Source organism: Otolemur garnettii, unplaced genomic scaffold (assembly GCF_000181295.1).
Source record: "Otolemur garnettii isolate 467f Iridium unplaced genomic scaffold, OtoGar3 scaffold00003, whole genome shotgun sequence".
NCBI lineage: Eukaryota > Metazoa > Chordata > Mammalia > Primates > Galagidae > Otolemur > Otolemur garnettii.
The window spans coordinates 35344954-35369470 of record NW_003852398.1 but is presented as its reverse complement, the minus strand read 5'-3'; the positions used below and the strand labels follow the sequence as shown (position 1 = coordinate 35369470).

At 48.6% G+C, this 24517-nt stretch overlaps 5 protein-coding genes across 15 annotated transcripts in view; 3 read left to right on the top strand and 2 right to left on the bottom strand.

Moving 5' to 3' along the window:
* The window catches only part of LOC100954037 (ankyrin repeat and KH domain-containing protein 1), a 172935-nt gene extending 169052 nt beyond the window's left edge, over nt 1-3883 (top strand). For all 9 annotated transcript variants that reach the window (XM_023515894.1, XM_023515880.1, XM_023515893.1 and 6 more), the window contains 2 exons: nt 2759-2929; nt 3078-3883. In XM_023515894.1, the coding sequence (XP_023371662.1) occupies nt 2759-2929; nt 3078-3081 (175 nt within the window). In that variant the 3' untranslated portion in view covers nt 3082-3883. The remainder of the gene's footprint in view (nt 1-2758; nt 2930-3077) is intronic.
* Nucleotides 3884-4149: 266 nt separating this feature from the next.
* SRA1 (steroid receptor RNA activator 1) lies at nt 4150-10155 on the bottom strand. The gene is made up of 5 exons (XM_023515927.1): nt 10127-10155; nt 9873-10025; nt 5669-5871; nt 4823-4931; nt 4150-4669 (listed from the first exon to the last, which is right to left on the bottom strand). The coding sequence occupies exons 1-5, from the start codon at nt 10149-10151 to the stop codon at nt 4461-4463; spliced, it is 699 nt and encodes a 232-aa protein (XP_023371695.1). The 5' UTR covers nt 10152-10155; the 3' UTR covers nt 4150-4460.
* A 48-nt stretch (nt 10156-10203) lies between these two features.
* On the bottom strand, nt 10204-17162 carry APBB3 (amyloid beta precursor protein binding family B member 3). Of its 3 annotated transcripts, XM_023515920.1 has the most exons (13): nt 16908-17162; nt 16468-16631; nt 16316-16392; nt 15674-15734; nt 15348-15494; nt 15089-15216; nt 14847-14852; nt 14581-14716; nt 14356-14440; nt 14008-14091; nt 13627-13742; nt 13307-13498; nt 10948-11498 (listed from the first exon to the last, which is right to left on the bottom strand). In XM_023515920.1, the coding sequence occupies exons 1-13, from the start codon at nt 16954-16956 to the stop codon at nt 11262-11264; spliced, it is 1482 nt and encodes a 493-aa protein (XP_023371688.1). In that variant the 5' UTR covers nt 16957-17162; the 3' UTR covers nt 10948-11261. The 3 variants fall into 3 exon arrangements, with proteins under 3 accessions (XP_023371684.1, XP_023371688.1, XP_023371680.1); XM_023515916.1 differs by lacking the exons at nt 10948-11498; nt 14847-14852 and adding an exon at nt 10204-10276 and having other exon boundaries at nt 14581-14695; XM_023515912.1 differs by lacking the exon at nt 14847-14852 and having other exon boundaries at nt 14581-14695.
* Nucleotides 17163-17174: 12 nt separating this feature from the next.
* On the top strand, nt 17175-19454 carry LOC100952773 (SLC35A4 upstream open reading frame protein). The gene is made up of 3 exons (XM_003782129.3): nt 17175-17531; nt 18443-18541; nt 19142-19454. Exons 1-3 carry the CDS (start codon nt 17517-17519, stop codon nt 19337-19339), a joined length of 312 nt encoding a protein of 103 aa, XP_003782177.1. The 5' UTR covers nt 17175-17516; the 3' UTR covers nt 19340-19454.
* Nucleotides 19455-19588: 134 nt separating this feature from the next.
* SLC35A4 (solute carrier family 35 member A4) lies at nt 19589-21684 on the top strand. Its single transcript, XM_003782128.3, has one exon. The coding sequence runs from the start codon at nt 19762-19764 to the stop codon at nt 20734-20736; it is 975 nt and encodes a 324-aa protein (XP_003782176.1). The 5' UTR covers nt 19589-19761; the 3' UTR covers nt 20737-21684.
* The last annotated feature ends 2833 nt before the right edge of the window (nt 21685-24517 follow it).

Below are 24517 nucleotides of genomic sequence, written 5' to 3'. Positions count from 1 at the left end.
ATCAATCATCTTATTCTTTCTCTTATATGTATCTAAAATCTCATCCACTTTTCTCCATCCTCATAGCTGCTGCCCTTTTGCCTACCTGGTATCCCAGAGTTACAAACATCCAACTGATATGACTCACACTTACAAACAGAGGCTACTACAGATAATATGTAAATGTACCTGTTTCAACTTACATACAAATTCAACTTAGATCAAACCTACAAAACCTATCTTGTTTGTAATCTGGGATCTGCCTGTGTGCACCTTCAGTCTCACCATCCTCTACCCCATTCTCACCATCAGAATACTTCCTCACCTTATGTAAAATCTGGATTATCTTAAGTGGTTCTCTACAATCTACTTGCAAGCCTTACCCCCAAGCACTGCTAAAACACTTCATTTAGGCATCAACCACTTCTGTGAGAGTCTCAAAAGCCTTTTTTTGGAACAATATACATATATACGTTTGCTACCTGAAATGTGATTCTGAGGACTTGAAGCATCTGCATTACCTGAGATTGTATTAAAAATGCAGAATGTCCCTGTAGACCTACTATATCAGAACTCTAGGGTTAACACAATCTCTAGATTTACATGCACATTAAAGTCTGAGAAGCACTGACTTATAAATACAAAATTTTTTGAAATGAGTAAAGAAAACAGGGCTAAGGGAAAATCTGGTGAAGTCATAGCTGAGGTAATATTGATAAGTGCGTGTGATTAAATAATCTTAGTTTGCGGGGGTGGGAGTGGGGCAGTACTGGTTTTGAGGAAGCCAAACAGAGCAACTAGATGACTTGATTTTTAGTGTGCATAGATACTAGACATAGTACTTACTCTCTCACCATGTCTCCAGCCTATCATTTGGTACCTTCATCAAAAAATTTTACCTCCAAGGCCAAACTCTCTCCAACCTTCCTTTTCAGAAAACTAAAGACCAAGCCCTGCTCACCAGCTCCCTACCCTTCCATAGTTCACTATGACCCAGAGATTGCCTTCCACTGGTTATGCCTCCACCTGTAGCTTCCTCTATCCTGCAATTTCTACTTATCCTTTAATTAGTACGGGTATCATTTCTTCAGAGAACTGGTCAGGCCTTGAAATTCCCCTTTCCTGCTGTGATCCAGGCCATCAAAGTGCCTATCACCCTGTACTGTCACTGTTTATGGAAGGCAGTACACAACTGAGCTGAAGGGCACAGCTCTGGAATCAGACAACACTCAGGTTTGAATTCCAGTTTCCCCTCTTACAGGGTGCGTGACTTTGGCTACTAACCATACTTTACTGTCCAAAACTGTTGCCAGGAATGTTTTATTAATACTGAACAGCAGCGCTTTCCCTACCTCACCTGCCTTTGGCACCCAGCTGTAAACAGTAAATAGCTGAACTGCTGCAGCACGCAGAGGCAGGTCGGCCAATGCTAGGCCAAGAGGAGCTGGAGGTCAGGGCTGGGGCCAGCTTTCTCAGAACCTGGGCTTGCCCGCTAGCAGGTAGGGCGGGACCACCGGGTTGAATGACAGCACGTGCCCCGCCCCGGCCGTGACGTCGTCCTAGTGGTGGTGTCCGTGGCTGCACGTGGTCGCCTGAGTCCGCCTCTGGCAGAGCTACGGTCCGGGACTTCAGTACCGGCTGGTTACCTTCCTGCTCATCCAGCTCGCTATGTCCACGTCCACAAGCTGCCCGATTCCCGGGCGTCGGGACCGGCTGCCTGACTGCTACAGCACCACACCAGGGGGCACAGTATACGCCACTACCCCGGGAGGTCAGCGGGCCAGGCTGGGTTCCGCAAACTGCGGACAAACCGGAGTGTGCGTGCTATCGTGGGGCGGGGGTGTGGATTTGCGTGCCTTGGAGGCGTGTGCAGGCCCCTCTGCTGGTTGTTGCTTTCGGGGAGAGGGTTTGGAGCCAAAACTCAGTTCTCAAAAACCTTGAAGTGATGCAACAAGGCCGTGAGTCTAGCTTCCGGGTATGTGGCTGGAATCCTCTGGGGTCTACGTTCTGGGCGCCTCGCACACGCTACCGCCACTCGCGACTTTGCAGTCAGTGTGTAGGAACTGACATCCTCAACTTAGTGTGTCCTTAGCAGGAAACACTAGGTCTTGTAAAAAGGATAGAGCAGTTGGGGGTGGGTGCTCCGTTTATGTGCAGCTGCCTGACAACTGTTTGGTTGGGCAAGCAGCCTGGGATCACGAGCTGCTGGGCTCTCGACCCAGGGGTTTCTGCCACGCGGGAGGGGAAGGGAGGAGAGAGAACGGGATAGGGCCTTTTGAAGATACTGTAGTTCTGAGCTAGGCAGAGCCTCATAGGACTTGGGAGAACAGCATGCCCCGTGTTTCATTGGGAATGCAGCTCCACCCAGCAGCTGATAACCCAGGTGACAGCACAACTGTCACAACTGCTAATAGCTTCTAGATGGAAGTGAGGCTGAAAAACTACTAGGCCCCATCTTGTGAACCAAAGCAAGTTTGTTCCAGAGCAGTAGAGCAGCATCCTGAAGTACTTAACTTCCAAGGTTGGTGCGTCACTTAGAGCCAAGACCTGTTTCCCAAAACTAGATGCCCGACTGCCATATGGTTTAGCCGTATCATGGTTAGGCCTAGAAAACCTTTAAGTGCTGTGAAGGCTTGTCAGCTGAGATTCTAATTGGGCTGCAGAGCAGATGCCCTTTGATACACAGGGAAATTTGACACCCCTGAGCCCAAAAAAGCTTGTCTTGGACCCAAGTCACCTCTGTACCCTGGCTCTTACCTTAGCCCTTACCCCTTGACAGGCACCAGGATCATCTACGACCGAAAGTTCCTGCTGGAGTGCAAGAACTCACCCATTGCTTGGACACCCCCCTGTTGCCTCCCTCAGATTCCCGGGGTCACAACTCCTCCAACAGCCCCACCCTCCAAACTGGAGGAGCTGAAGGAGCAGGAGACAGAGGAAGAGATACCCGGTAAGGAAAGCAGGAACTACCCTAGCCTTTGAGTTCAAATGCCCACGTGAAGTAGAGCAAGGGTTCAATTCCAAGAAGGGGTTTCTGTATGATGCTCACCCTGTAGACTCAGACTAGCAACCATTCATCCTGCCTTTTCTCTCTCCAGATGACGCACAATTTGAAATGGACATCTAATCCAATGCAGATGACTGTGTGTGGAGTTATAGAGGGATCCCACAGCCTCTGTTGCCACCACCTCTTCCTGGGGTATCCAAAGGCCAGCTGGCCTCATGTAATCTGGAAGGGAGTGTTTTGTTGGTTCCTATAGTTCTGAGGCAGCTAGACCAGGGATAGGAGTGGGCACCTTGCCAAGCCTTTGGCTCTGCTTTCCCTTTGGTCTGCAGGGACTCTTCCCAACCCCTAGCACTCTTATGCTTAGTGGGTGGAGTATGTCACCTTCTGGCTGCTTAGTAAACATTCAAAGAAATGCCTTGGCTCCAGTGTTCTCCTCAATGCTGATTTACCCACCTTGGCCACAGCAGGCCTGGTTAAGATCAGAGGTCCCAAGTCCACTCCCAGCTCCTACTTCTAGCAGCAATTAGAGCCTAAGGCTATGAGCTGCCAAACCATAAATAGTAATAGTCTGGCCCTTGCCAAAGGCTGTTCCTGTCTTTCCAGGAAGGAGCCTTCCTGGAACTGAGCCTCTCCAGCAGCTCTTCCTTTTGGAAAAGAGGTGCTACCCCCACCTATAGTCATCCCCAAGCCTTTTCTGCCTCCCACCAGTTCCCCTATTCCAACACTGAAAACACTGTAACCTTTCTCACAAGATGATATCCATCAAGGCCCTCTCTGGCCCCTTCCACCCAGCTCTGTTGTTTCCAAAGGGTTAGAAGAGATGTTAGGGTCCACACTGAGGTCCACAATGAGGCAGGTTCTTATTTGGTGAGTCAGATAAAGAGATATGATTCCAAATCTCGGTATTCTGGTCTTTTTATCCTTCAATTTACATGGCAAAACCCACACTCAATGTGGTACTAATCCATTTGGCACCTGTATACCTCAAGGGTGATATAGTACAAATAGGACAGTCTTCCTGTGCTGTCTGAGCTATTTCTCATGATGGACCAAAACCATCCAAAGACAGGGCTGCTCTGCCCAGTGAGGGATGTAGTTTTCAGTCTAATTTTGGGGAATGTGGTAAGCAGCTATCTGGTCATGCCCAATAAGGCCCTTCATGATAAATGGAGAAAACAAAGGTTTGTAAGGTACATAGAGAGCAAGGAAGTCAGGGACACCAGAGGGGACTAACTAGTTCGGCACAGGAAGGGCTCATCTCCTACCTACCCAAAGCCCACCACTGAGATGTTTTTATTGAACTGCGTGTGTTATGGTTAACAAGTGACCTCCCTGTGGCCCAAGCGGACCTTTTCCCACAGAGGTAAGTCAGGCCAAATGGGACAGACAACCTCCCTGGTAGTTAAGAGGGGAAGAAGATCTCCCACACCAAGGGGTAGGAGATGGTTTCAGGTGAGTCTGAGGAACCACAGTATTATGGAGCCTGCTGGAAGCCTGGTATGGTCTGGTTCTCCTCAGCTGTGGCTGCAGATTTCTCTTCACTGGCCTCCTCTGAAGACAGAGTCCTCTTTTCAGCAATCAACCTTTTAACTCCTACCATCCACTGACTGACCTCAGTCACATGGTCCACCATGAGTGAGCGGTGGATGTCATCTGCTGCATCCCACTGGTGGCTTGAAAGCTCTGAGGAGAGAGAGAGAGGTTAAGCAAGCAGCCTGGGATAAAAGAGAAAGCTCCCTGCCTCCCCTCCCAATCAAAAAAGTCTCAGCACCTGTTCCCACTCAGCCAACCATGGTAGGATAAGAACTTAGGCTATACCAGGGAAGCTACCCATACCTTCCACCAGTAGAGCCATCCTCTTCTTTACAGACATTGACAACTTCCCTCCAGCCCACTGTTGCTGCAGCAGTGCCAGGCGTCGGTTGATGTCATCACATACCTGCTTCTGAGAGACAGAGCCCCTTCCAATTCAGTGCTGCCAACCCAACAAGGGGAGTGAAAGGCAATACCATGTAGGAAGCACCTGTTTTCTTTGGCCTAAGAACTTTACACCTAATCTTTAGTATTCTGGTTCTTTACTCAAAAGTTAGCAAAGCCCACTGAGAACCTGGTGAAACCTGTGGATCTTCTCCCAAGAAAAAAATGCATATATGGCTATAGTTGTTAAATTTCAGGGCTCAGACCCTCACGAAGCTTCCTGTAGTCTTACTTTACAAATAAGGAAACCAAAATCTAAAGAGGTGAAATTACCATGCCATCCTCTCTTTCTTCCCCTTAAGATATTCTTCAGATCCCTTCCCTTCTGAGAACGTGGAAACATTGTAGATACATGAGATTTCTTTCTCCCTGAATGAATCCAATGTAAATTTCCTGTGCACAAAATTAGCAGGATCTGGTCTGAATGGCTTGGAGGTACAGAAAATCAGGCTGTTACCTGTTCACTAATGGGAACTGAATTCAACTCTAGTTCCCACAGCCTCTTCTACTGAAATCTGTGAGCCTTCCTGAAATTTTGTGTTCATTTTCCTGGGAATGCCTTAGCAGATTCTGAAGGGGCCTATCACTAAAAGGATTAAAAGCCATTGCCTACAGTGTCAGAGGGTCTGGCCTGCCTTTTGGAGCCGTGCTCACATCTCACTGTGGATGGAAGCCCTCTCCACCCTCTGGTGTGCCAGGGCTTACCCTTGTGTGGCCACGGCAATCCTCCAATGCCTGTTCCAAAGGTCTCAGCACATCCTCCATCAGAGCCTCAGACTCAACTGGGAAACTTGTGGACTCCACACCAGAGGCAGGACAACTCCCCACAGGTTGGGGCCTGGGAACCTTACTTGAAGGAGGTGGAGGCCCCGTTGGCGGGGGGCCAGGAAAAGTCTCTGAGGTAGGGACTGAAAAGGTAAAAGCAGGATCAAGCAAGATGGCTTAAGTAGGTAAGATGCTCAATGCTAAATTCACCCCTTTAAAAGAGGGCTTCTGGGACAACTCATTCAAAAATTTGTATTTATGAAGTCATTGCTTTATGCCAGACAGTGTGCTAGGCACCAAAGAAGTAAACAAGACAGATTAGATTTCTGACCTCAGTAAACTTAATCTCTAGAGGAAAAAAGCACAAGAGAATTACCAAATTATGTTACATGCTACAAAGAAATAAAATGGATTATGTAATAAAGATGAACAGGGGGATCTATTTAGATTAAGTGTTCAAGGAAGGCCTTCTGATGTTTTTCCCAGCTCACTCACTATGACCTTAAGCAAGTTAACTTTTAACCTCTGAGCATGGGTTCCTTTTCTCTAAACAGGGATTATATAATGCACTTATCTCACAGAGTTGCATGAGGATTAAGAATATAGGTATAGCTGCAAGGCTATTGTGTAGCAAAAAAAACACAAACTTAGCTGTTTTTATTGAGAAATGATGCATGATATAAGTGTAGCTATGAAGAAGTTAAGGAATATGTACCAGATACAGATTAGGTCAGTGCCCAAGAGGCAAGAAAAGTATTGACTTGTTCAAGGGACAGAATTGAGGCCCATGTGGCTGAAGATTATTAATATCAAAGAAAGTAATCACCAGACATTTTTAAAGATATATGCTCTGTAAAAAATTGATGAGAACTAGTCAAGAATGGAGATAGGGACACCAGCTGAGAAGTTAATTGAGTACTCCAAGAAAGAGAATGCTGGCATGGACTAGGGAAAGTGGATGAGGGAAAATGGAGGAGTCTTAAAGTTTATTTAAGAGGAGGTAGCAACAGTACATGATGGATTGGGGGTGAGGGAAAAAGTAGTCAGGATGACTCCTGGGTAATGAGAACCACTGAGAAGACTAGAGAAAAGTCAAGAATTTAGTTTTTGATGACACATTGACAAGGATTAGTTCATCTAATAATTAGTTACTTGACTTCAGTATGATTTCCTTATGCCTTAGCCTCTCCTTCCCCTCTGTCTTGTTAACAACACTATCACCTCCAAAATCTGATCAGCTCTGCTACCTTTCAGCTCAGCTATTTTGACTTCATGGTGCATTAAAATTAGTCCCTTATAAATACTTTTACCTCCCACTGCCCAACTTCCCTAGTTAAAGCCAATTTGCCTGCACATGGGAGGAAAAACAGAACCATGCTAATGAATTTACACCCACAGATATTTAAAGGTATCAAACACTGCATGGACACTTTACCTAGTTTTTCACTCTTCCAAATGTTATACATACAGTAGAGCCTCCATAGTCGATCACCTCCTTAGGCTGACATCATTTTCAAAGACCAGACACGCTCCACATGTATGTCTCAGTACAGTAGGCTTAGTTCCTTATGCTGACCACCTCCATATGTTGACCAGGTTTGTATAGTCCTTTGAGTGGTCAACTTACAGGGGTTCTACAGTATTTTAATATCTCTTCTAAACGTTTCCACATTCTTCTCCTCTGTTTCCCTGCTGTCTATTTCCAAGTCTGCCCCATATTTCATTGAGAAAAACAGATGTCATTAAACAGGAACCTTCTCCTTTTCCCATTTCTATTAACCCAACTGCATCAATTGCCACTTTTCCTTCCTCCTGTAAGAGAAGAAGGGTTCCTGCTCCTATCAAAAGCCACCTCTCCAGCTGTACTCTGCGTCCCAGTCTCTACAATCTTTGCTAGGTTTCCCTCCTGCAATTAGCCGCTTTCTCCTACCTTATAAATTCTCATTCTACTGAATCCATCAACTTACAAGTGTGCTGTAGTATATACACTTTAAAAAATACTCCACATTCCATCTTCAGATACCTTCATTTCTTATGTCTGCTTCACAGCAAAATTTCTTGCATGAGCTGTTTATAGTCACTCTCTATACTTTTTACATTCTCTTCGTGGTCCATTCCAGCTGAGTTTCTGTTCTTACCACTCCACAGACTTGTTATAGTTACCAGTGATTGCAATATTTGTCAAATCTATTGGGCCCTTGTCTTCATCTTTTTCTCCTGTCTTTAGCCATTTCTCAGTCTCTTTTGCTTTATCGGCTTCACTCAAGCTGATAAATTCAAATGCCATCCATCTAACAGTGACTTATTTCTATGATTCTGACCTAGTCCTCTCCCCAAAATACCACCCCAAACTTAACATGGCCAAAACAGCTTGCTTTTCCCTGCTCCCCAAAATCTCTATTCTCTAGTCTTCTCATATCAAGCAAAAAAACGTAGGCTTCCTCTGTCTACTCATTCTGACTTTCTCCATAACATATCTCCTATCTATCCAGTTCTTACCACCCAAACTCCCACCCCCTTGTGTAAATCATTAAATTACATCTTCCCATATTACCCTAATTGCAGTTTTCTACTTCCCTAAAATCTTGTCTCCCAACCTGCAGGCACAGTGATCTTTTTAAGATGTAAGTGGTTGTCAAGCTGGAAAGACTGCACCTCCAGGGCAAATGTTTGGAGACACTTTGGGTTTTTGCCACTGGGTGCTACTGGCATCTACCAGGCAGAAGAAATACTGCTAAACGTCCTACAATATACATTCTTCCACAACAAAGAATTATCTGGTCCCACATTAACAGTGCTGAGGTTGAGAAACCCTGCCTTGTTGGGCGGCGCCTGTGACTCAGTGAGTAGGGCGCCGGCCCTATATACCAAGGGTGGTAGGTTCAAACCCAGCCCCAGCCAAACTGCAACAAAAAAATAGCTGGGTGTTGTGGCGGGTGCCTGTAGTCCCAGCTACTTGGAGGCTGAGGCAAGAGAATCGCTTAAGCCCAAGAGCTGGGGGTTGCTGTGAGCTGTGACACCACAGCGCTCTACCAAGGGTGACAAAGTGAGACTTTGTCTCTTAAAAAAAAAAAAAGAAAGAAAGAAACTCTGCCTTGTATTCTGCAGTGGAAAGGGTGTGGGGAACAAGGGCTACTGAAAAAACCAAACTTGAGTCTCTTGGGGATGAGGTGTCACATCTCACTTTAAGGCCCTAGGAAATTATTAGGGGAAAAAGGTAGCCCTCCTCTACTTTAAACTTTTTTTTTTTTTTTTTAAGACAGCATCTCACGCTATACTAGCCCAGGCTAGAGTGCCATGACATCAGCCTAGCTCACAGCAACTTTAAAACTCCTGGGATCAAGCAATCTTCCTGCCTTGGCCTCCCAGAGTGCTGAGATTACAGGCATGAACCACTGTGCCCAGCCATACTTTAAACTTAGATGACTTCCAACTTTATATATTCTGGTTTATAAAATTCACTATGCTAGCCACTATATTCCCAGAGTCTCTAAAATGGCCAAACTTGTCCTTATCTCAGGGCCTTTGCACTAGCTGTTTCTTATGCTTGGAAAGCTTTTGAGCATGACCTTGTCATGGTTTAAATGTCTGCCCCTAAGACAGCTAACTGAGTTACCCAGTTGCTATCACCTCTATTTTGACTGTGGAGCCCTTACTATTGTTTGATCTGTCAGTCTTTAGTCTAGAGTGCTTGAGAGTGGACTCCCTGAAAGCAGAGACCTTTTTTGTCTCATTCATTGCTATGTGGGTCGCCCTCAAACAGTGCTCAGTAAATAATAGTGATTAAATAAGTGAATGAATAACACTTAAGATGCTGCTTATATACCCAAGCAAAGAAGTAGAATAAATAGGCAAACAGATATAACACTATAGAGTAGTGTGAAGAGATCTAGGTTGTAAGTAAAATCTGAAAACTATTAAAAACCATAGGTCTGTATAAGATCACCTAGCGTATAAATATAGCAAGTCTTTTTAAACCAACATACTATTAACTTGAACAGCACAGTTCAAGGCTCGGAAAAGGGCCTGCCCTCCCCTTACTGGGCCCCAGCCTTTTTCAGGGAGTCCTGAACGGCCTTGATACATGCTTATCCTTGATACCACCCATTCTCCGCCGGTCACCGCGCACAGGGTCCCCACGTACCTCTGGGAGATCCATCCTGGGGAGCGGCGACCCTCTTGGTGAGCGGTGTGCGCTTGGGCCCACCAGCCTGGGTCTGCAGCCCATATGAAAACTGTGGCGGGTCGTTCCAGCCGCGCTCCTTGTTGCCTGCAGAGGTGGATGTGTCAAACGAGACTGGTGAGATAACGGAGAGTTATATTCGGGCTGAGGAAGTCAGAAGGTCCACACCCCGCACTTCAGCCGCCCGCAGCCCCTACACTGCCGGCCGTGCTCACCCGGCTTCACGTACAGCTCCGCCATCGCCACTTCCGCACGGCCAGCGGGGCAATGCGTCACTTCCGGGGCGGCAGCACGGCGACACGTTGGGGTGCTACTAGAGCCTGGCTGGTTGCTAGGAACCCTTGAGATGCAGCGGCCATCTACAACTGCTGACAGCCACTGTGAGGAACCTGCGCCAATTCCCAAAGGGACTCGAACTCTCCATGTAATGAATCTTCAGGATCTCGCTCACAAAGCACCAAACGGGGCTGTTTTCCGATAGCAGGCGTTCTAGTTATCCTTGTCCTTTCTGGCCCGACCTCTCCAAAGTCTCTCTCTTGGCTCAACTTGAGGCTACCGGAAGCTCCTGTACTACATACAGCCCTCCGTGATCTGGCCAAGTCGACATCTAGGAGACTAAATTCTATTCTCTCCTGCATAATTACCATATTCATTTTCTCTAGCCTTGCTAACTAGTATTCATCTACCTTTGGCACTTAGATGTCAGCTCTTCAACAAACTTTAATGCCTCAAGCCAGATTTAGTGTCTCAGCTGAGCTCCCACAACCTTGGGGTTTCTGAGCTACACCATATCTTCTATCTTGTTTTCTGACTCTTGTTATTCTGACATTCTCTGAAAGAGCGACCCTATTTTATTACATCCCCAGTGCACAGGGAAGACCTTAGAAATTATGTTCATTTAATGAAGATTTCCATCACACCTATGCCCTTGTATGACTAGAGGCAGCCACCATCACCCAGCATAGGCAAAAAGATATTCATCTCATACAGGTCATTAGCCCCCAGCCCTGTCCCAGTCCCAATACATTCACACCCAGTGAGGTCACTGACGGATTTTTATTTGCACTGATTTTGCTATAAAGTGCTGCTGAGGTAGAGCCAACTGTCCAGGACTAGACAGGGGCAAGGAACGCAAGGACCCAAGGAAAGGGGACCAGGGTCCTAGGCTGTGGTGCAGGGCCTCTCAGTCATCCATATAAACAATAAATTGGGCAATAAATAGGATGGCTAAGGATCAGAGGGACAGGCAGAGAAGACTCCAAGGGGTAAGAGGCTGCAGGCCTTGGGGTAATAAGGAGTATAGAATTAGGTATGGACCCAAAGCCTCCTTCCCCGGTCCTCCCAGACCATCTAGGGCATATGGAGCAGAGAAGGTTTCAACCGGAAGGCATCAAGAAATGAGAAGACACCCCGCTTTCGAGGAGTTGCCCCTGCACCACCAACCCCTCCTTTGAGCAGGGGGAGGGGCAGGGGACCTCCTGAGGAATCCATAGAGCTTGTCCGCTTGAGCTGCAGGCGAGCCCGGGCCTGGGCCCCCCAGGCCTTGCCCCGAGCTGCAGAGGCCACAAGACACTTCTGGTATTGAACCTAGGGAGAAGGAGAAGGTGAGGATCCAGCTACTTTCTGGAATCCTTGAAAGCTCCTGTAGGACAGAACCGGCCAAGGCTTTTTTCCGATATGAAGGTAGTAGTTGGCCACATTTGGAATCCTACAGCATTCCCAGATAGCTCAGTAATGAAAACATAAAACATTTATGGAGCACTTAAGACGAGCTGGACACTAAGTACTTTGTATAATTCAGTTATTTATGAGATTATCCCCATTTTGCAAATGAGAAAATTGAGATTCAGAGAGTATATGACTTGCCCAAGGTCCCATACCCCAAAAATGGTAGGACTGGCATTCAAATCTAGTTCCATCCAGCTGAAGCTTGTCTTGTAGTCTTAATCACATCTACCACTGTGCTGCCTCCAGAGTGTCCATCTCTCTTTTTTTATTTTATTTTATTTATTTGAGACAGAGCCTCAAGCTGTCCCCCTGGGTAGAGTGTCGTGGCACCACAGCTCACAGCATCCTCCAACTCCCGGGCTCAAGCGAGTCTCCTGCCTCAGCCTCCCAAGTAGCTGGGACCACAGGCGCCTACCACAATGCCTGGTTATTTTTTGGCTGCAGCTGTCATTGTTGTTTGGCGGGCCCGGGCTGGATTCGAACCTGCCACCTCAGGTGTATGTGGCTGGTGCCTTAGCCACTTGAGCCACAGGCGCCGAGCCCCTCCTGTCCATCTCTAACTGGTCTGCACCAGTCCCTGGCAAAGCAGTTTCACTCGTCAAGGGGAGGGTGTACAACCCAACTCCATTCCCATAGCTAGTGGCCCCAAAGGTAGTTCTCTCATTTGAACTACTCTAACAGGTCCTTTTTAGCCTTCCTATCTCCTCTCTTGTGTCTTCTAATCTTTTACCCATATTATAGTTGTAGTAGTCCTCCCAATCCACAAACCTCACTTTCCTGGCTGACTCAAAACCCTACAACAGTTCCTAGTGACTCAGAAGAAAATAAACTCATTACCCTGGCCTACAAGGTCCTCTATGACTTGGTTTCTGCCATTTTCTCTGCATCGTCTCATTACCTCTCCCTTTGCATGCCAGATACACTAGATTCTTCCAAATACTCTAATCTACTAATACCTTTCTCACTTTCATAGTTGAGGTTTCCTGTGCTTGGCACACTTGCCCCATTCCCCTTCACCTAGCTACCTTCTTCCTTGGCACCTTCAACTCTTGCTTTTCTATTACCTTTTACAAGTAGCCTTCCTGACCCCTGAAGGGGCCACCTCCTCCATCAATCTGTGGTGTACAATCTCTGCTTCTTCCTAAGTATTCTGTGAAAGCAAGAGCTGTGGCCTCTATACTACTGAATGCCCAGGGTCAAATACAGTGCCTGTTCAAGTACACCTGCATTTTGAAAAATAAATAAATAATATGGTATCTGATACCCTGGGGAGGCACTCATATTTGCTGAATGAATGCATGAACTGAACAGAGTGTAAGCATCCCACACTCAAATGCCCACAGATACCAGGAAATAACCTAATTGTGACAGAAAAAGAGCTCCTACAAAACTCTGGGTGCATGCTGACATTTGTGTATGTGAACATAGTACCAGAGCTCCTAATATTTTAAGAAAAACAGGAATAGCAATTACATGAAATGTCATGGCCTTTAAATACTGGCAGCTAATTAAAACTTAACTAAAAACAGCATGAAGGCCAAAATACAGTGATCCAAAATCACCCCAGGTTTATGATCTCTGGAGAAGTGGCCAATCCTGAACACCAGTCAACGGTAAGAGAGCAGCTGCAAGGCAATCCCACCCACCCATTTCCACCCCTAACTCACCATACAGGCAGCCTGCACAGCTTCAGAGAGTCCACCTGCATGGGGCTGGCACCAGAAGGCTGCGCACTGGAAGCTCTGACGGCCCAGGTCAGCGATGAGGCCAAAGGTATGTGGGTCACGGCCAACCCCAATAAAGGTCACAAGGCGCACAGGGCACTGCCACAGTGGCTCCTCCTCTGCACTGGCCTCTGCCTGCCCACATCAGGCCTAGTCACTAGAGGGCACTGGCTGGACCCGCTGACTCTTCCAGCAGCAAGCAACCACCCCTCAGCTTCCCTGCTCATCCCTCCACAGCCCCCAACTTCACCCTCTTCTGATACCTGAATGGGATGTGCAGTCATGAGAGAGTCAGACACGCTGAGCATGGTGGGGACCCAGGTATTTTGGTCCCCCCGGGCGGTGAGGGTACCAATGGCCTCATTCAGTACATCCATGCCTGAGGGAACATGCCCACCATGGTGTCTCCCAATTGCAAAGAAAGAAAGGGTCTATGGGAAGTATCTTTGCCCCTCTCACTGATTTGTGACTCAGAAATATGAATAGGATAGTAGGGGCTGGGCTTAGAATTCTGAGTTAGAAAGGCTGGTAAACCTCAAGCCATAGAAGGCCATGTGAGGATTAAGAAATGATAATAGATCCTACCTCACCCAACTTCCCCTTGCCTTATGCAGCCCACCCAGTCTAGTCCCCACAACCCTCACCCATGGCTTTGGTGACAGGCAGGGTCCCCATGTACAGTGCCTCATACTTCTGAGCAGCCTGGCTCACCGCATCCAGTAGTTCCACTGAAATAAACATACACGGTAAGTAGACCTCTCTCAGTTACTCCTTTCCTTACCCATCTGAGTGGGTCAGGACTCGAGCCAGAACTGGTACAATAGAATAAAGGCCCATAGGTGCTCTTCCAATTCAGGGCTTGAGATCCCTGGGACAAGACACCTCAGAAATTCCCTATCTCCAGAGAAATACTAAATTACCAGGAATATTCCCCCACACCAAGTTTCACTAAAGCAGCCTGATGAAGCAATGCAGCACCTCCTTCCCCATACCTTGCCGTGGCAGGTCTTCAGGGGAGATGGGATCTGGAGAACAGCAAGGGACATCAGCACTGACCCCTACTCGCTCTGACAAGATCTAAAGCACAATGCAGCCAGAATAAGCCACAGGGAGAGAAGGAGATTAGGGTAAGGGAGCCAACACCACCCTCCCCCGACTACGTTGGAAGCTACGGACCCAGCCCTATACCCACATTTCCTGTCCCACCTGACCCTTACCTGGGCACAGAGTCCATGTAGGGCACTGGCAATGGCCTTGGCAGGGACGTCACAGCGAAATACATGGCACTTGAGCATACAGCTGTCTTTATCACCCGCCACAAAAGCAAAGTCCCTGGCAGGGGCAGAGATAGGGCTGGGGCAGAGGCTGGTTAGAGGTAGTTGCCTATAATGCCTGTAGGAGGCTATCAAGTCAGGCTAGGGATATGTCAGGGATGAAGTAGAGAGATCAGGGCTGGGGCTCAGGGCACCTGGTTGTCACTCACCTGTCACTGTTCCGGAAGCATGTGGAAGCACAGAAGAGAATCAGCCCAGCCTCTCAGGCTCTCCCCAATCTGTCCCTGCTGAGCTGGACCCACCCTCCCCAACCAGGACTAGACCAGGCAGGAAAGGCAGTGGTGGGTCCACATCAGAGGATCTGTGTCCAAGGGTTCAAATACTGGGGATCACAGCCTGCAGGGGGGGAGGGAGAAGCAGCTCTCGCTTGGGGGAATGTAAACATCCTCACCGGCCCTTGGAGCTCCCCACACCCCATACACGGATGTGCACCAGAGGCTGGCAGTGGATCAGACTGTGGTCCAGGGGATTCACCAGGCTCATGGCATCCTTCTTCAAGATCATCAGCATATTTTGGCCCTGCCAAAGTCAGAGATCAGCCCAGAGCTCAGATAAAGGTTACTGCCATACAGAACAGGGAGAACTACCTGGAATTCAGGGCGAACTACCTCTGCTGGGCCTTGCGCTGAACCCTTGCCTAGCCAGCTCACCTCACCCCAGGCACCATCTGGAGGCTGGCTCTGGCTGCAGGTCTGGGCCAGCTGCTGGATGCAGTTATTGACAGCAATACTACTCTTCCCTGGTGCCAGGTCCTCTTCGGGTATCTCTACCCAGCCCAGAGAGCGGACTGCAAAGCACTGACAGGTTGAAGGAAAGGACAGGAGAAGTGGCAGAATAGGGTAGCAGGTGCCACAGGCTCCACACATGTAAACCCTCATGTACCCCTGCCTTCACCCATGATAACCTTGGCTCAGTCCAATCCCATCCTAGGTCTTTCCCTCAGGACTTCCCAATGCCCTCAGGCCCAAGTCACTACCTTAGCCCCTGGCTCCATGCTCTGGATGTAGTTTTCTTCACCATACCAGGACAGAGAGTTACTGGAACAGAGTAAAGCTAGTAAGAGGACATTTCCTACTATAGAAGCACAAGTAAAGCTCAGACTATTAGATGAGCACAGTATGTAGAACAAGACCCAGAATACAGCACCATAAATATGAAGCCAGAGTTGGCTACAGCCCAGGACATGTTAAATTAACTTAACATTATAGAAAGTGTAATTTAGAATTTGAAGGAACATTCAGGACATAGGACATAGAATAAAAGTCACAAACAAACATGGAACAGGGACTAATATGTGGAACTGAACCCCAAACTGAAACAAGAGACCCTAGAACACAGCATAGGAAGCCCTATGAAAAGAGCCTAAGATAATGGCTAACCTCTAGAATATGACAGGTCAGGACTGAGAAAATGGAAAAGAACAAACAGCTAAAAGCAAGAACTTAAAATAAGGGACAAAAGTCAAAATACTGAGTGTCAAGAACATGAGACAGTGCCAAGACAACCCACAACATAACAGAGTCTGGAACTTGGGCTGGAAAGCAGCCTGTGACTCCAGCTGCATTTTTTAATGCCATGGAACCCCAAGTCTTTCATTTTGTATGGCCATCCCTGTTACCTCCAGTCCAGTGAGCTCTCCAGGCTGGAAAAGGATCTCCCTTTGGGAGGCCGCAGTCCCCAAATCCTCTCTGTCCCCTGTAGAGTAGGAGTTAGTCAGTGTAGCAACAGCTCTACTCAAGGGCTCAGCCTCCCTCCTCATACTTCACCTACCGTGCCTGGGTCCGCTCCATCTCCTAGTTCCCAGGTTGGGCGCTGCCACTGGGTACTACCACTGGGTACATGCCAATAGTAAGTACCTGCAGCATCTCGGATCTTCCGCCAGCCAGGGGGCAGGCCTGGCTCTCCCTCCAGACTCTGATCACCCCACAAATCATCTACAGGAGCACAGGATTGGAGAGGGGGAACATGTCTGTGAGTTCAGAGTAACACCCTGTTATAACCCTCCCTCTATTCCACAGGGGGCAGTTCTTAGGCTGGAGATCCAGGCTCTCCAATCTTGAAGATACAGCATGTAGAATCAGGGTTCATCTGTTCCCCAGTCCTCTCACCGAAACGTATCTCCCACCCTCTTTGAGCCGTGCCGTAGCCTTTCGCATTCCTCGTCCCCTCCCTCAGCTCCTAGTCCTTCCACCAAACCCCTCCGTGCACACCATCGCAGTTGACCAGAATGATGGCCAGCATGTAATCCTTGCCCAGCATAGCCCCAGCTGCGTCCCCGCTGGGCTCTGCCTGCCAGCACTCTCAGCCCAGCACCCTCGCAGCTCTGCTGCGTTTACAAGCCCAGCCTCCCTGCGCAGCAAATGGCCGGGCCAGCTGCCACCGCACAAACACCGGGCAGAACAGGGACAGGTCCTGGGGGCGAGAAGGGGCGGGCTTGAGGGGTGGAGCGTGGCGACTGGCGCCTGGATCCCTGAAGGAATCAGTGTTTCAATGCGTGGGTCCGGGGAAGATGCTAAGAAGTCAGCGGACCAGCTGACGCCCCCGCACAACTATGACCTCATCAGGCGGCGGAAGTCAGTCCACGCGAACGTGCACCGCGCTCACAAGTTAGATCATCGCGCACACGCTCCCAGGAACTCAAAGGGAAGGGTGACATAACAGTATATAGGAGCGACGGACCGCAGAGTTTAGTCACTAGGAGAATGCCTCACCCTTTCTAAAAGTCCCCCGGAAGTGCCTTCGCCCTCAGTAAAGATGGCCGTAGCTCTTGGCGTGAAGGAGGCGGGTCTGCGCCTGCGCAACGAGTTCGGCGGGGGAAGATGGCGGATGATAAGGTGAGTGAATCTGAGGGTGATCTGCGGTCGGAGATGGTCTTCACGTTCCATGACTTTTTTAGTTTTGTCGATTACCTTAACAGTGGGGGAGCATTGGCGAGGCGGGTGGAATCGAGGATCCCCCAGGTGTCCTTTCCTGGAACCATTACGATCCCTAGCGACTAATACACACTCAAAACACATTCACCCTGAAACTCTCCTCACTTTGTCCCATTCCTTAGCCCCCAAAACTTCCCTCCAAATTCGCGGTGTTTTTAATTACGTGGACACAGGCACCACCCTCATTCAAACACTCCCTTGCATACCCTTTGAATTTCGTATTTACATAGGATAGAATGATTGAGTTCATTTTCTCTCACACTTGCCGACAGCCATTCTCTCTCGCATCCAGTCATTCACATTCAGTTTGGGATAGCCTTGGGAGGAAGCGGGTGAAGCCCAGGCAGAAATCAGGTTTACCCCCAAATTGCCCAGGGAACTACTTCAGTTTATCACTCACCATTAGTCTGGGATCTCAACATCATCCACACATTTACTAAGCCTATGTCAGGCACTGGAACATAGCAGCTAAGACGCTTTTCAGGGACCTCATAGTAGATTCAGTGGTGATTTCCTGATAAACCTAATTGAAGGTCCCCTAGTTGTGCCTCCTCCTCCTCTGCACCACTGCTTGCCATATAAAATTCTTGTAGTTACTGGTGCAGATTCCGTTTGTTACTCCCTCCCAGGCTCCCATGTGAATTATGTGTTTTAAAATGCCTTTTCTCCTTTACCTACCACTGCCATCTCTGGAAGCTTTTATAGTAAGAGGTTTCTCTGGCTCACCCCATCCTGTCCAATTCCCAGCAAGGAAATTGAGCAAGGGATGGAGCTGGGTCAAACTGCTGGAACTTGCCTCTCCCTTGTCCTAGGATTCTCTCCCCAAGCTTAAGGACCTGGCATTTCTCAAGAACCAGTTGGAGCACCTGCAGCGGCGAGTAGAAGATGAAGTCAGCAGTGGCATGGGACAGGTAGGAACTATTCTCCCAACCCCAGACCCTTCTTATATTTTATTGTCCAACATACATGATTTTACGTATTGAGTGGTGGTAGAAATTTATTGAGCAAATGCTTATTGAAGGATTGTTCTCATTCACCCCAAGGAAAGTTTTCTTGAGAAAAGGGACTTGAGCTGGACTCTTAAGCAGGGGTTAACTAAGTAAGCAGAAGAGGAAAGAACATTCGAGACAGATGGAACAGCATATGCAAAGCCAACATGATGTGAAGTAGCATTATGAACATAGTGGTGAAAGGAAATCAGTTTGGCACAGTAGTAGGAAAGCAAGTTAGGAAATGAGGCTGGAAAAACAGGCAGGCCTGAGGGTCATCTCTGACCTTGCGGCAGGGTTCTGTGATTGGAGCCTTCTGACTCCAGGGTTCTGAAACTGATAGGGACTCCTAGATTCTTTTGTTGGCCCCAGAACCTTGAGAAAAATCTTTGGAGAAAATACCACAGCTGTCCAGAATGAGGAGGAAATGGTGGTGGAATGCTCTAAGCCCAGCTTAAGTAGCTCCTGGGCAGAGAAGGAGGAAAATCCTGGCTGAGTTACCTTCTGCGTTTTTTTCTGCAGGATGGCTCCCTGTTGTCCTCTCCGTTCCTCAAGGGATTTCTGGCTGGCTATGTGGTAGCCAAACTGAGGGCATCAGCAGTATTGGGCTTTGCTGTGGGAACCTTCACTGGCATCTATGCAGCTCAGGCATATGCTGTACCCAATGTGGAGAAGACATTGAGGGACTATTTGCGGTCACTGCGCAAGGGACCTGACTAACAAGCTCTGGATGCCATGGGGGAGGCAAGATGAGCAGCTGGGGATTGTGACCACAGGCATTCCATCTAGCTTCCCCGGCTATCATCAGTTTGTTGTCTCCAACTTTCCTGCCACCTCTATCCTTGCTTCCTTTCCTGCAGTGTGTGGACAGTGGCTTATCATCCTTCGCTCTGGACTCCTTCTTCCTTCCTTAACTCCATGGGACTGGCCCCAAGAGTGTGGTTTCAAGGGCCACCAGATCCTCCTCTTCAAGCCCTGACTGGAGTTTGAAGTTGACTCTTGATTTTCAGTATTCTCTCTGGCAATGTACCACAGCCCCTCCCTCCTAGGAGCTGGCTCTATAACTTGATTTCCCTAAAGGTGTCACAATCCCCACTGCTCTTTGCTAAAACTGTACAGGCCTCCTAGGGTCTGATGTGGGCATGAGCGTAGAGGACGGGGGTATACCTGGCCTGGGCCGTCCCAGGCAGGCCCGGTGGACCCTGATGCTACTCCTGTCCACTGCCATGTATGGTGCCCATGCTCCATTACTAGCACTATGCCATGTGGATGGCCAAGTGCCCTTCCGCCCCTCTTCAGCTGTGCTGCTGACTGAGCTGACCAAACTACTATTGTGCGCCTTCTCCCTCCTGGTGGGTTGGCAGACATGGCCCCAGGGGGCCCCACCCTGGCGCCAGGCTGCTCCCTTTGCCCTGTCAGCCCTGCTGTATGGCGCTAACAACAACTTGGTGATCTATCTTCAGCGTTATATGGACCCCAGCACCTACCAGGTACTGAGCAATCTCAAAATTGGAAGCACCGCTCTGTTCTACTGCCTTTGCCTCCGACACCGCCTCTCCACACGCCAAGGGTTAGGTCTGCTGCTGCTGATGGCTGCAGGGGCCTGCTATGCAGCAGGTGGCCTTCAAGACCCACGGAACACCTTTCCTGGGCCCCTTCCAGCTGTTGCTGCCAGCCCCATGTCCCTGCATATCACTCCTCTGGGACTTCTGCTCCTCATCCTGTACTGCCTCATCTCAGGTTTGTCATCTGTGTACACAGAGCTACTCATGAAGCGGCAGCGGCTGCCCCTGGCACTTCAGAACCTCTTCCTCTACACTTTTGGTGTGCTTCTGAACCTAGGTCTGCATGCTGGTGGTGGCCCTGGCCCAGGCCTCCTGGAGGGTTTCTCAGGATGGGCAGCACTGGTAGTGCTGAGCCAGGCACTAAACGGATTGCTCATGTCTGCTGTCATGAAGCACGGCAGCAGCATCACGCGTCTCTTTGTCGTGTCCTGCTCGCTTGTGGTCAATGCCGTGCTCTCAGCAGCCCTGCTACAGCTGCAGCTCACAGGCACTTTCTTCCTGGCCACGCTGCTCATCGGCCTGGCTGTGCGCCTATACTATGGCGGCTGCTAACCCCAACTCTGTAGATTGAGTGCTACCATCAGAGCTCCCTCCTGGGCCTCCCTTCCCATCCCCTCAGCAGCCCCGTAACAAGTGCCTTGAGAGGAAAGCTGAGGAAATGAGAATAGCCAGTTAGTCTCTGGAGCTGAGTGGATAAAGCGGGTATTCCTCGCAGATCCAAAGAGTGGGTTTGGTTATGGAAACTTTTAACCAGCACACCAAGTTCTTCTGGTTTAAGGAATTCGGGTAGGATCAATATCTAGGCCTGAGAAATGACCCCATCCCTGAGCAGGCAGGCTCCCTGCCTCATCTGGCATGAACATAGTTGCTCAAAGTAGGGTATGGGCAACACATTGCTTTCCTTACCTACTTAGCCATCCCAGCAGACCCACTGCCCCCAGACCTGGTGCTGGGTGCTTCAGCCCAGCTGTGGTGCATGATTTTCTCATAAGGAATGCTCAACCCCCGCTGCACCCACCATGAAGGCCCCCCAAAGTAGCCACAGATTATACAACCATCACCTAGACCATTCTGCCAATCTCCTCAGTTCCAGCAATACTTGGAGACATCCCCTCTTCCCCCACTACAGTGCTGCTCCCCATATCCTTTATTCTGGAAACTCCAGAGATAGCTGGGGTTTGACATATCTCAGGGAATGTTGGCCCTGAGCCCTGGCTAAAGCCTACACTCCTGACCTCTCTGCTCATCCCAAATGCTCTCTTGAAACCTGCTGCCCACTCTAAGGCTCCTAGGAGGGCGTGCCATCCTTCCTACTCTGAGGCCTGCCTCTGACAAGCAATCTCCCAGCTCCCAACAGCCTGAGGAAGCTCTACACAGAGTGACCTAGGACCAGGTACAGGAAACTTCTGTAGCTCAATCAGTGTCTCTAACTGCATAAGCAATAAGGTCTTAATAAAGTGTTCTAGAGTGTAGGGTGGTTCTTACAACCACAGCCATGATTGTCTTGTGTCTTCTGTTTGCTCAGCTCCCCTCAAACAATTTTGTTCCCCTGGGGTCCTGAGTATTTTAATTCTAGGGTAACTTCTGGACTAAAAAAAAGTCATTTTTGGAAAGCATGGATCTGATCCTGGCACAGTCACAGAACTTTTGAAATTTCCCTGAAGCACAAAGCTTGGGCCCTGGGGAATGTGGATGGAGTCTTGAGAACAGAAAATAATGAGTCCAGCAGGATAAACAATAAATGCTAGGTTAGAAAACTCTTAAGAACACTAGTGTGGGTTTAGAGTCCCAGGTCAATCCAGGCCCTACTAAAGCAGAATCTTAGGGAGAAGGGTTTGGGAATCTTTTCTTAAACATCACCTATGTTCCTAGGTGATTCTCATGTACACTAAAGCTTGTGAACAAGCTTACTATCCACAAAGTAGAACTATGGCCAGACTTGAATTCTGCCTCTGCCACTTAGCTGACTAACCTTGAACAGTTACTTAATCTCTCCTAGCTTCAGATGCCTTATCTCCAAAATGAAGATCAAATAGTACCTACCATATAGGGTAGCCGGAAAAGGCTAAATGAAGTGATAAGCACACAGTGGAGACTGAGACAATAAGACATGCTTAATGTTATTATCCAGAATGAGGGCCAGCTTGGTTGTGTCCTTCCTCCCTCTCCCTTCTAGAACTCTCAAGAATGAGGAGAGGGGAAACTTCTCCTGAAGTCTTCCCAATAACCAGATTTCTCCCCCAGGCCAGGGATCCAGCATGACTGCCCCTAGCCTAGTCTGTACCCTTCTGAAGCTGCTGGTTCTGAGCTTGGAGCTCCTGGTTCTGTGTGGCTAGATTAATAGTATCTTGCAGGACGCCAGCCAGCAGGCTGCAGTGACGATACTCTCTGGTCATGGCCTGCTCCTCCCAAAGCCTCTGCCAGGCCCGGAATACCTGTCCTCAAATCCAGAGATGCCTATCAGTCAGCCAGCCTTGTGGAACCAACTCAAGGCCTGCCCACCATCCCCACTGACCTGCAGCATGTGGTACGTCTGAGCTTGACTGGTCTGAACATGCAGGTCATAGAGGGCTGCCAGGTCCTGCTCTGCAGCATCTCGCTGTGCCTGAAGGGCCTCCACCTGGAGTCTCAGCACTGTCTGCTCCTGTTGCCATCTCCGCCTTTCCTCACAGGCCTTCAGTGATAATACATAGTCTTGTTGTGTACCACCTGTGTGTCAGGCTTTGCTAAATGTGTGTTACTTCATTTTATCAAATAACAATATGGGGCATTGCCATTTTACAGATTTGACAATACTGGATCAGAGAATTGATCTAACTTGTGCAGATTCTCATGGCCAGTGAAGGATGAGCTGAGATGGCTCATGCCTTCGGTAGTTCACCATTCTCCTCAGGGTAGAGTCCAAACCAAAAGGGTGGTATACTTGTCTCTTGCCTCTATGTCCCTGTTCAGCTCTAGCGAGACTGGATAATTTGCAGTTCCCAGAACCATTTTGGTATGGTTTCCCTCTGAACCTTTGTCCATACAGGTTTGCCCTCTCTGAGAACATATCTCTACTCCAGCCACTTACCACTGCCTACATAAGTTCTGTTTTATTTGTTCAAATAAGTTGTTTACTGAGATGATAAGCAGCATTAACTGCCCTTACGAAGCTCAGAATTTAGTGAATTCCCCTGGCTGTTGTATGTCCTTTGTGCCTTAGCTTAGATGCCATCTCCTCTGATTTACTTCAGCCTGAGTCAGATATATCTCTTCATTTCCACAAGCCCCACCTTACCTCATTACAGCACTTAGCACTGAGAACTGCCTCATCCATCCCCCTCTAGGCTATCAGGGCCACAAGAAAGGGTTTGAACTGGTCAGCTGTGATTGACACTGTATCCTAGCTCTCAGCATTGGCCAATTAAAGCCTCAAGCCCCTGACTTAACTTTCTTTACCTCCAAGCCTTTGACTTGGTCACCTGCCACCTCCTCCTTTTCCAAATGCTTTAGCTCCTCTTGGATCCAAATTTGGTGCTGTTCTCGCAGTCTCTGCCTTTGGGCTTGGGCCAAGAAGAACTGCAGGACCATATCTGGGATCTGCTGGGCCTAGGTGGCATTAATCTAGGCTCAGCCATAAGCCCGTGAGTGCACACAATTTTGGAACTTAGGGCCTAATAACTTCATTGCCAAGACTACTACCAGAACTACATCCAGGATCTAACTGGCCTGGAAGAGCCTATAGTCTAGGGAGGGACTCAGAAGGCTATGGAAGGAGGGAGAAGGTGTTGGCTCCCATACCCCTAATCCAACTCAGTAAGAAAACAGTCACTCCTTATGCTCCCCCTTTAGGGATCTAGTGGCCATTTGGGTCCTTTATTTGCCAAATGCTTACTACTTCTCCCTGATGTTGGGGCAGGGTAAACAGGATTTTACCTGGCCTCTGCTGCTACTCACTCCCTTAACAGTGCTTCCATTTGTTCTTGGGGTTTTTTAGGTATTACCTGTTCCTCAGAGTCCCTGCGAGAATTCTTTTGGTGGAGTCCAGGTCTTCCTGCCATTAGAGGAAAATGTATTTAATCACATAAAAGGTGGAGAAGACTCCCCACCCCAAGCTATCCCCTCAGTCCCAGACCCACCTTGGAACTTCCCCTTGAGACCTGGATTTGCTGTTGGGCCTATCACCCCCTAAAAAGATACTAGGTGTGAAATTCCACATCCTCCCAGGCCGTGAAATCAGATTGGGGTTCCAGTCCCCCCCTTATTTTTGCTGGATTACCACAAGCAAGTGACTAGCCTTTTTCCGTGTCCTTTCCATAAAATTAGAGTGGATAAAGATTGTAGAGGGCCTGAA